Here is an 11,408-nt window from a genome sequence, read left to right on the forward strand (position 1 = left end):
TTAATTACAGCTGTCTGCAAGGGAGGGGTCCGTGGTGTGGGCACCAGATTCAAACCAGATTTCTTTCTGGAGCTGTAAAGCCAAACTCCAGTGGGACAGACACAGATGTCCATCCATACGAAGGAGAATGTTTCAGACAGTCTAATACATTAAATGTTTTATTCTTCCTACCGAGGCCACATCTGGAGAGCTTTGGCCATAAAATAAAACACCACAAGTTCCACCTCAAAGTGAGGAAAAACTTCTATCCATGGAAGGTGGCAGAGCCCTGGAACAGCTGCTCAGGGAGGGCATGGAGTCTCCCTCTCTGGGAACATTCCAATCCCACCTGGATGTGTCCCTGTGCCACCTGCCCCAGGTGACCCTGCCTGGGCAGGGGTTTGGACTGGGTGATCTGCAGAGGTCCCTTCCAACCCCAACCATCCTGAGGTTCTGTGTGATCCTGTGATTGTCCCTCTTTCGAGATGTTAAATGAATGGTGATGCATTCTCTGCTTCCTTGGCTGTTATAGAACCCTTGAGCTGTGTTTCACAGGAGCAGGGGGATACCTGGATAAAAATATCCCCATCCCTGGCCCATCACACCACTCAAAGGAGCTCTTCATCTCTTTCTGGGTGCAGTTCTCCATACAAACATGAGGAGAAAAAGGAGTTTGGGTCACCCCAAGTGGTTTATGTCGAGGTCAGTGGCACCTGGCCCCTCTCAGGAACAGTGGGACCAGCAGGATTTGGGAACTGATTGTCCCTCTGTGCTGGGCACTGGTGAGGCCACACCTCGAATGCTGTGTCCAGGTCTGGGCCTCTCAATTCAGGAAGGACATTGAGGGGCTGGAGCGAGTCCAGGGAAGGGAATGGAGCTGGGAAGGGGCTGGAGCAGCAGGAGGGGCTGAGGGAGCTGGGGGGGCTCAGCCTGGAGAAAAGGAGGCTCAGGGGGGACCTTCTGGCTCTGCAATCCCTGACAGGAGGGGGGAGCCGGGGGGGGTCGGGCTCTGCTCCCAGGGAACAGGGACAGGAGGAGAGGGAACAGCCTCAGGCTGTGCCAGGGGAGGGGCAGGTTGGACATCAGCAGGAATTTGTGCCTGGAAAGGGTGGTCAGGGCACTGGCAGGGGCTGCCCAGGGAGGTTTGGAATCCCCATCTCTGGAGGTGTCCAAGGCAGGCCTGGTCTGTGGCACTCAGCGCTCTGGGCTGGGGGACAAGGCGGTTGACAGCTGCCCAGAGGTCGGCCTCGATGCTCCCAGAGCTCTTTTCCACCCCGACAATCCCAGCGATCCCCGCCTGACAATCCCGAGGGGAGCGTGGGGGGGATCGGGCGGGCGGCGTGAGGCGCTTGTCCAGCAGGGGGCGCCGCCGAGGGCACCGCCGGTGGGCGGGGTCGGGGGCGTGTCCTGACCTCAGCCCCGCCCCTCCCGCGCTGTCCCCGCGGCCGCTCCGGGACGCGGCAGCAGCGCCGGCGCCATGGTGAAGATCGCCTTCAACTCGCCCTTCGCGCTCAAGGACGAGCCCAAGAAGGAGGCGGCCGAGGCGCTCGTGGCCGACAAGGTGCGGGCACGGCGGTGTCGCGGGCGGCGGGAGGAGCGGGGCGGTGTTTGGGGGGGTGGGGAGTGGAGCGGGAGGAGGTGAAGCCGCCGCCGCCGCCATTTTCTGGCGGCCGGGGGAGGCAGCGGCGGCCGCGGGGCTCGTGTGGGGCCGGGCTCTGTGGGACCGCTCCCCCGGGGGCTGCGGGAGGGTCGCTGCCTGCAGGGTCGCGGTGCTGCCCTGCCGTGCTGTGCCGTGCTGTGCCGTGCCGTGCCGTGCCGAGCCGGCCCGCGGCACCCCCGGCCGGCCCCGGGTGTTTATCTCGCAGCTGGGCCCGAGCCAGCGCCGCGTTTCCTGACGGGGCTTTAAAACCTCCCGGCCCGTGCCCGGGGGGAGCGCGGGGAAAGGGCCCCCCCGGCAGCGCCTCGCAGGCGAACAAAGCGGCTCAGCGCTCCTCCTGCGGCGCCCGGAGCCTGCCGGCCAGGCGGCTGAGCGGCGCTTAAATTAAGAAACCTGCCATAAAGGGTTTTAAATAGAAACCCGGGCGAGCACCCTGCGGTCGGCTGTTCCTTCCCAGCGAGCCGCGCGGCCCTGGCTCGGGTGGAAGTTGCCCGGTTTGTGGGAGATTTCGTTGTGAAGGTTGCCCTGCTTTTAGTCGGAGGAAGCTCAGCCTGTAGGTAAATACGGCAGTGGCTCTGGAAGGGGAATGTGGGGTGGTCCGAGTTTATTTATAATGAAGGAGTAAGGAAACTTAAAAAAGCAACAACAAAACTTGTGGAGCTGGACTCTTACAGTGTCTGGTTTTTTTTTTTTTTTTCCTCTTCTAAGCTGTAATCAGGAAGGCAGTTTGCCTTCCAGCCCACTCAGCCTCACCTGAAATAGCCTCCCTTTAGAAGGAGAAGGGATGTAGAGTGATTTTATTGCGCAGTGCACTCTTCTGAGCTTTAGGAGTTTTATGTGTGCATATTTAATACAGTAGCACCGAGTTACAAGATCAAAAGGAGGGAGAGAAAGTAGGGAAACAGGGTAGATAAATAATTTAAATTTTGAAGATGTCATTAACCAGTTTCTTGTGGGACAAACTCATCAGCTACTCCTGAGGCAGCTTCTTATATATGTATTTACAGCCCTATACCGTGCAAATTCTGAGCATAATAGTTCTAATAAGCACCTACACTCCTTTTTTTCTTCTTGTGGGAGCTGCTCCTCTCAATTTGGAATATTCTCAGTGTTTGCACTACGTGGGTTTTTAACAACTCTTCAGTCTGACTTCAGGGCTTGGAGTTGCCTGTAAACATCAAGTTCATAATTTTACTCCAAGACAAACTTGTTCGAGTGGTTGTTAATGTCCTCCTTTTGCTGGAATATTTGTGCAGAGCAAACAAGCTTTAGGGCTCATGTTGGCTGAAACAGCACAATAAAAGTCCCCTGGAATATCTTCACAAAACCCTTGAGCTTGCAGAATACCCTCCCTGCAGACTCTTTGGGACTGACTGGCAACAGTGTTAAAATAAGTGATTATTCTTTTCCTCTCCTCCTTTGTAACAAGCTCTGAGCTTGTTACAGTTTAGAACTGCATTTTCTGTGTAGGTTTTTTAATGATTTTTATCTGTTATTTTTGAGCAGAGGTTTTGTAACCTACTGGAGCAAAGTCTCGCTGTGTTCTCAGCTCTGTCAGCTCTTCAGGTTGAGCTGCCCACATTGCTGCTTAACGTGCTAAAATCCCTGTGCTTTGTTTGAAATAGGTGTGCTGCAAGTGGAGATAATTACATGTCGACATCATCCCGGCACTGGGATGGCTGGGGTGCCAACACTGCTGCAGACTGGTGTGTTCAAGTAGTGACAGGCTGGATGAGTAAGGCACTGAAAGGTGTAGGTGAAGGTGGGAGAATGTGAAGAGAACAGAATTAATAAAGCTGGTTAACCCTGAAAGATGCTTTTCACCTAGTGCCATATGAACGTGGCATAATCCTGACTTGAAGTTAGGGTTTGAGTTTGCCTTTTCAGGTTTGTTTTGTTTTGAACAAATGCTTATCAAGCCAATTGTAGCAGCTTGTGTCTTGCTGAAGCAACATTTTTGTGTTTGGAGGATGTGCGAGTGGAATGTGGGAGTATTGACTTTCACAAAACAGCTTGGGTTTTGTTTCAGGACTTGCATAACTGATGGTTGACTTTTATGCTGCTGCATCTTGCTGAGCAGGGGAATATGTGGAGCCTTGGTGATAATGCCGTGGCCTGTTGTGAGCACAGGTCACTCCATGTGTTGTGTTCTCTGGGAGTGCAGATTGTGGGACCCAGATGAAGGCCATGGAAGCTGCTGTGCCCAGTCCAGCCACTGACTCTGGGAGCACCTCACAGGAAAAGATCTTTTACTGTGCAATCCAGTTTTCTTCCTTCCTGAGCAGTACAAAGAGCAGGTCTTGAAAGTGAGCTGCTAAATCCCAGAGTCAGGAATTGTTAAAGGGACATACTTGACCAAATACAGAGCTTATCTAAACGTTGTGGGTTTGCTTGGGTTTTGCCTTTTTTTTTTTCTTTTTCATTTGGAAGACCCAAACCCAGTGTGTGTTTGCCCAAAGGAAATGTCTCTTCTGATGGTCTGGTGTTTCAAAGTACTTTTGCTGTTCCCCTCTCCGCTTGGCTTGTGTCAGCCTTTCACCTGGAAGGTGCTGAAGGAACTCTGGAGAGTCAAATCTGCCATTCACACACCGCCACTGCCTCTGTGGTTGGTATTGCTCAACTCACCAGCACCTTATGTGAGAGCAGTTTCCCTTGGGTGCAGTCATCTTGTGTTTGAGGGAACACTGGGCAGGGGTAAAACAAGTTCTTAAACTGAAGAGGGACGTTTCAGGCCACTAGAAACAAAACTCCCTGGGATTTGGGTAGAAGAGAGAGTATTTTGAAGCTGCAGGGTAGGATGTGCCACAGGGCCTTGTTTTTATTTGGCATAGTTGGAAGCTGAGTTTAAGCTGACGAGTGGTTTTCTTTCAGAGCGGACTTTGCTTGTGCATATTAAAAGTTCTGAAACCTGGTGACTCGTGCCAGTTGTCTGTTCCCCAGCCAACAAAGTTGCATCTTGGCTTCTCCTCTTAATCCAGCTTTGTGAGGAAAAGTAATGTTAGTGCACGTGATAGCAAGAGGAGGAGAGGGAAGAGGCCTGGATACACTCTGTGCCTCTGTGACCTTGATCTACAAATCCTGCTTTCTTTGAACTCTATTGTGGCTGCAGCACTGTGTCTTTTATTAGAGTTACTTAAATTTCTTACACCTCAAATAGTTTCTGGACAAAGGTTTGTTTAGAAAACATCATCTAACTAAGAAAATACTCTCAGGACTGTTTGAATATTGATCCTGAGTCTGATGCAGTAATATTTCATGTAAGTGTGTTTCTTATTTTATGATGCTGGCTTGCAATTCTCACAGCTAGAAGAAGTAGAAGATGGTGGGTTGAAGTGAAGCAGTCAGTAACAGCTCCCTTTAAATTCAGAGCAGCTGCATTTTCTAAGTTCTCATCCCTCTTTGTTTCAAGGACCCAGAAGTTGCCACACACAGGGGTGAAAGCTCGTCTGGAAGATGTCTGTTGACTCTGCTGGGTCTGGCCTTCATCTTGGCAGGGGTGGTTGTTGGAGGAGCCTGCATCTACAAGTACTTCATGCCCAAGGTAATCTCCAAGTTCTTTTTTGTATAAGCAGCACTGAACGTAAGAGTGTAATTATAAATGGATTACACTGCACTAGAAAACCTTCAGGTAGTGGGACATGAGGACTGCGGTGCTGCAGGTGGGACAGCCCTGTGCTGTGTCACAGCAGAGCTGTTGTAAATGCAGCTTTAAGCTCGGGTGCCGTGCCTAACCAGCCTGCTCTCCCAGCACAAGGTGTACCGAGGGGAGATGTGCTACTTTGAGAACGAGGGCCGGGAGCGGGCGGCCGAGCCGTACTTCCTGCCCATCGCCGAGGAGGCCGAGATCCGCGAGGACGACAACATCGCCATCATCGACGTGCCCGTGCCCAAGTTCTCCGACAGCGACCCCGCCGCCATCGTGCACGACTTCGACAGGGTGAGCCACAGCCCCAGGGTGGCACTGCAGCTCTGTCAGCAGGAGCTGCTCCCCAGGGATGGGTTACGTGTGGGAGATCTGACCCTTTGAACTCTGCAAGAGGATTGACTTTGCAAAGGTGTCGGAGTCACTGTGGGGGTGAACTCATCTCCGAGTTGTTTCTCAGGAGGATACATCTTGTGGTGCAACTTTAAATATTGTTGCCCGTGGGATATCTGGAAGTGCCACTTGCTGTTTGGTAAGGAACCCCCTGTAAATGGCCCTGAGAGTAGGAGTATATTGTAAATGTGAGCTAAGAAACAGGATTCAGCTAAGGCTTTGCCAAATTTACAGCAAAATGCAGAATTGCAAACAGGTGTGGGCCTTGGAGAAGGGAATTGAAAAAGCACTTGAAGCAGCTGAAACCTTGAACCTGACAATGCTGTGTTAGTTGCATGGGTTTTTCTGTAAGGCAAAGATGGGAGGATGGCTTTAATTGGACTTTTTTATTGCAGTCATTTCAGTAGTATTAACATTTATCCTTAGTCAGCTGTAAAAGCTTTGGTAGGTTGTTTGTAAAGCCAAACTTGGCAATGCTGATAGAATAAATAGATAATTCTAGTTTCTGCAGTTCTTGTGCTCGGTGATAATGCTGATGAGACCTTCTGGGCTTAATACTTCTGAAGAACTATTTTCGGGGAATGATTGTTTTTCAGCAGCTGGCTACCTTTTGTTTGCACTGTGCCTAATTAGACCTCTTCAGTTTTGAGAACATGATCACAAATACTTCCTCTGTGTTAGTACAAACTGTACTCCTCTAGAATTATGATAAAAACTGCTTTTATAGTCAGCTCTCTATTCTGTACAAAAGTTTTGTAAACTATCACTGTAACCACTCTTGGCTTGCAAAACCGGTAACAGTTCAGTTCTCACAGTAGACAGTTCCTGAATGCATCGCTTCAGAGTAGCTGTGTGTGATCACAGCTTCTTCAGCTTCCTTCTTAGTCCTCATAAAGCTGTGTTTTAATAATCCAAGCCCCCCTTAATTAACTGAAACCTTATTTTTTTAAAACAGCTTTTGACGGCGTATCTCGACTTGCAACTGGGCAACTGCTACGTGATCCCGCTGAACACATCCATAGTGATGCCTCCGAGGAACCTGATGGATCTCTTCGCAAAGCTGGCGGTATGTGGAGCTTTGCTGCTGGCTTGTGCTGACAAGATGGCTTTTGATAAGAGAGCTGGTGCTGCTCCTGAACTCCAGGCTCTTGCTGGAACAGTCCTCCTGCCATCCAAGTCCGTAATCCCCCGGCTCAGTCACTGCGCTGGAGTTAAGGCCAGCTGTCAGTGGATATTATGTTGAGTAGATTCATGCCTAATGCTCTTATTAATACCTGGCTTTATGAGAGCTGAAAGCAACCAGCAGATAAGGTTAAATTTAGCTGTTAGAAAGGAATTTGATAAAGCTCCAAATATCATTGAAAGCCTAAACCTGAAAGTTCCTCCCGGAAAGCTCGTTTGCCCCGTGAGAGTTTTGATGAAAAGAACAATGGTAACTTGTTCCCTTGTTGTTGGCACTGCAGTTATGAGCTCACCACAAGCATTTGGACCCTTCAGTTACTAAAACTGGTGTTTTTCCAAGGTGACTTATGGGTCAAGTTCATAGAGCTTGCTGCTACTTCCCAATTAAATGCAATACTCGGCTATCGGGTGCCAAATGGACTTTTTAAAAAAGGCATTGATGTTCTACACCTAATTCCAGAGGCCACTGGTCCAGTTTAGCTTGTTGCATAATTTTTTTAGCTTCTTGAAGATAAACTTTCAAGTGTATCTCCCTGCTCCTGTTTTTAGGAGTTGCTTGTGAGGGGTGTGAAGCAGTTTGTAGTGCTGTGATCTTCTGATGAAGCCTTTTGTATGTTGCTTTTTTTTTTTTACATATTAGAAATATATTGCCTCAAACCTGGAATCTTTCACAATACTTTGTTTCTCTTTTAACTACAAACTTGGTTGTGCACAAATAAACTTGACCAGGTTCTGTTTACGTTTGCTTCATGTGAGGCTGGCAGTGTTGAGGTTAACTGTGCTTTGTTTGGATGTAACTGCAACTGTTTGAAATGGCCTTTGTCAGGTTTTAACTTCTCTGGTATGCAGCTGGTCAAGCCCAGCATATCTTAGTATTAAAGAGAAGGAAAGCTGAAATCTGCAGCCTGAAGCCCTTCCAAAGCAAGCAGTAAAATGTGGAGGTTTTTCTGTTAGGAGAGGTCTGTATCTCCAGGTGTTTTCTCTTTCAGACTGGCTCTTACCTGCCTCAAACCTACCTGGTCCGTGAGGAGATGGTGGTCACAGAGGAGATTGATAATGTGTCTGATCTGGGCATCTTCATCTACCAGCTCTGTGTGGGAAAAGAGACCTTCAGACTTCAGCGCAGAGACCAGATCATGGGTAAGTTCCCTTCAGCAGCAAAATAAATCTGTTGTTCAAAAGGCAAGAGGGAGATACTTAAGCCCTGGGAGTTTTTACACTTGAGAATTGAGTGCTCAGCATGAGCTGAGGCTGAACATAGATGTGCTGGGTATTTCCCCTGCTTCCATGTGTGTGTCACTTGAACATGCTGAGAAAGCTTCACTTACAGAATTACAGGTCACGTGCCCAAACCAAATTGGAATTTAAGCCTATTTCTGTTCCAGCTTTTGGTTGAAGTTGTAAGTTAGTTTGGCCCCAAAATTCATATAATCCATCAGATAATGTGAGTCTCTGTAGGTGCAGCTTATCCTGTCACTGTCCTATCTGAAACTGGGCTACAGGAATACCGAGTACAAACATTATCTTCTGCTTGACTTACTCTGAAAAACAAAGTAATTCAACAGAGAGCTCCGGACATCCCAGACTTCCTCTCTGAAAGAGGAAGGACACTTCAGAGGAGCTGCTGAGCTGTTCCTTCACTGCCTGTCTCCTCCTGCCACCCTGCCATTCTGAGGAAGAGCCTGAGGTGTCAATGCTTTGACATGGGAGGAGGCCTGGGGTACAGAAATCCGGGGCTGTGGATTTTGGTTCACTGTAGCTCTTCAGTCATTTCATATCTGCTGCTCCCACCACACACGGGGAGCTAATCCTTTGTCAGATAGAGCCTCTCAGAATGCCAGTGTTTGGTTTGTTGGAACTCTCTGCTCCTGTTTTCCTGCCAAGCTCTTAGGCAAGAGTTTCCCTCAGCCAGGTTGCAGCATCAGGAGCCACATGGGCTGCTTGCTACAATGTCCTGTGCTGGATGGAGGGCAGGCCCCCTGTGTGGGAACATGAAAGGGGTTCTCTGGAGCTCATGGTGTAGGGCACCTGAATGCAGAGGAACTGCTGCCCTCCTGGGAGGGACAGGCACGTGTCTGTGAGCTGTTGGGAGGGCGATTTTTGGGAACAGGGCTAAATTGACAGCTGCTGTCACTGCAAGTCTGCAGACAGTACTGTGAAGAGTGTTGGTGATGTTTCCTTAAATCATCCTGCTAGAGCATGTTGTTGACATCTTCACTGCAGAGAAAAAGACTTCTGCAGAATTCTTGCACAAAAGGATTCTGGTAAATGAATAATGTTTCCTGCTGCTGTTGCTGTGCTGTAACTCTCCTTGTTTACCTGAGGAGGGGAGAGGGTGGAAAGTCAAGTCAAACAGCAGACTGCTGCTGCTGAGGAGAAAATTGTTCAGGGCTTGTCTTGCCTTCCCAATCACATTTATTATTATTGCTATTATTAATAAATCACACCTTTATTGCAGTGTGTCCAAGCCATGCACATATAAAAGAAACAGAAATGGATAAACTCCTTTAGCTTCTCTCATGTAGCTGTTGCTGCTTTGGCTCTTGGATTTTGTAGAGTTCCTGGGTGATCTGTTGGATCAAACTGACCTCAGGTTCTGTGGCAGTTCCTGGATTTCTAACTTGAAGGCATGGGAAAAACCAGACAGGTCATCCTGTTAGATGGGCATTGGTAACTTCATCTTAATGCCTTGGAATTGCAGCACAGCCTGTGTTTTAAGTGTTTATAAACTACAGCAGTGCCCTGCTGGGTTGGGTTTAAGAGCTAGTGCTTCTCTTGCTTACTATGAACATTCTCTGCTTATTAAACAATCTATAAATCTTCTCTTAATTGCTGTAAATTGAAGTGCTTTAGGTCAGCAGCTTGTCTTTGATTGCAGAACTGCTCTGTTCTTGTCCCCTAGTAAAGAGTCACAGCTGATACAGGTAAATTGCATGGGTCAGACCCAATGCTAGCATGGCCCAAAATAGAGAAAATCACTTTAGTAGGTTTTTTTTAGGAAAAAACTGAGTGGCAAATCCTGTCAAGGTGAAGGCAGCTCTGCAGAGCAGCCCTGGGAAATGCACCCTGGGTGGGGGATTTCTGATGGAAAACAACCCAATGCCAGGCTCTGCTGGCAAGTCCTGGCTGAAGAAACAGCGTGTACTGATTGATGGTATCTTGCTGCTGTTGGTGGTGATACAAAGCTGGCAGTCCTTGCTGCTGGGCTGTGGCTGTGCTGTACTCAGCTCCTGTCCTCTCTCTTGTCCCCAGGTGTGCAGAAACGGGCAGCAGAGAACTGTCACTCCATCAGACACTTCGAAAACTCTTTCGTTGTTGAAACCAAGATCTGTCAGCAGTGAAGGGCGGTGGATGAGAGGTGACCTGTTCACACCTCCCTCGGGAAGTCTGAGCGTTAGACATCGACTTCTGAAATTAAACCGTGCAGTGATAATCAAAAGCCTTATGCATCTTCTGTGTACTGCTTGTATTTCAAAAGACAAAGTCACCATTTCAGCTTTCGTTGATCCTTGGTATAACTTTTTAGTTGTCTCATGTAAAACTTAAATTTGAGTAAGGTTTGGTTTTTTTTTTTTTTTTTTTTTAGAAGGCTAATACCAGTTTATCTGTTGAATGTGTTTGATTTAGTGTAACCTGGGAATGGCAGAAAAATATATATATATATAAAAAAATGTTAACCAGTTCCTTGGCTGGAACCAGTTATGTTCACCTTAACTTTCACAGAATGATTAATATTAATAATCTGTGGTTTGCACATCTCGTGTAGTCCTGTAGAGTAGCTCTGCACTCCATATCCCCCTGATCTGGATCACTAAAGGTTTATTTTAACGACCATGTGTGAAGCATGTAAAATCCCAGCTCAGTGACCATAAACCTTTAACACTACCCTGTTTCTTTTGTGCAATTACTGTATTGAATTCGTATGTATATTTGGAACCTTCCCCGAGCTTACGTTGAGTTCTTTTCCCTTGGTTTGGTTTTGTGGCATTTAGTTGTTAGATTTGGATAGAGTTGCTCTTAAAGCTTGTCAGTATTTTTGGTTAGGGCTTGGTTTATCCTGTAACTTCCTCTTTCAAGGATCTGTTCTGGTATAGCTCACTTGTGAATGTGACTGTAGTTGTAAACTTAAACTACTCGGGCTTATATAAACTTTTTAGATCAACTTTTTATGAGCAAGTAGCTTTACTGCTGCAGTCAGAGCAATGTTCCTTTTTTCTGAAAGCTGCAGTTTAAAGATAACCAAGAGTTAGTGTCCTGCAGCTGATAAACTCGAGAGTTTTATTAAGGGACTTTATATTGGCATAAATTCTGCAACCCTATAATAAATGTTTCTCTAAAACTTCGGTGTTTGTGTGACTTCCTGGTGCTCAGAGGTGAGGGGAGTGATGCTGTGGGCCTGGGGCAGCATGCAGTGCTTTTCCTTTTACCCCTGTTAACCTCTTTTTCAGCTTGTGAAGCTGGATTTCCTCTTCCTGGTGCTGTGGAAATGCTGTGTGGTGCCAGACAAGCTGGAGGAGCAGAGGGAAGAAAAGACACCTCAGTCCAAGTGAGAAT

The 11,408-nt window shown here is 47.8% G+C and overlaps 1 protein-coding gene across 1 annotated transcript; it reads left to right on the plus strand.

Moving 5' to 3' along the window:
- The first annotated feature begins 1,376 nt into the window (after window positions 1–1,376).
- ITM2A (integral membrane protein 2A) lies at window positions 1,377–11,193 on the plus strand. Its single transcript, XM_050310357.1, has 6 exons — window positions 1,377–1,540; window positions 5,046–5,177; window positions 5,385–5,573; window positions 6,628–6,738; window positions 7,844–7,994; window positions 10,107–11,193. Exons 1-6 carry the CDS (start codon window positions 1,457–1,459, stop codon window positions 10,193–10,195), a joined length of 756 nt encoding a protein of 251 aa, XP_050166314.1. The 5' UTR covers window positions 1,377–1,456; the 3' UTR covers window positions 10,196–11,193.
- Window positions 11,194–11,408: the final 215 nt, after the last annotated feature.

This window comes from Myiozetetes cayanensis, unplaced genomic scaffold (assembly GCF_022539395.1).
Source record: "Myiozetetes cayanensis isolate MyiCay16 unplaced genomic scaffold, myiCay2020 scf15, whole genome shotgun sequence".
Lineage (NCBI taxonomy): Eukaryota > Metazoa > Chordata > Aves > Passeriformes > Tyrannidae > Myiozetetes > Myiozetetes cayanensis.

Coding starts and splice junctions, on each gene's coding strand:
- ITM2A (XM_050310357.1), top strand. CDS start 1,457: ATGGTGAAGATCGCCTTCAACTCGCCCTTCGCGCTCAAGGACGAGCCC. Junction 1,541..5,045: donor AGGCGCTCGTGGCCGACAAG/GTGCGGGCACGG, acceptor CTTTGTTTCAAG/GACCCAGAAGTTGCCACACA. Junction 7,995..10,106: donor GCGCAGAGACCAGATCATGG/GTAAGTTCCCTT, acceptor TCTTGTCCCCAG/GTGTGCAGAAACGGGCAGCA.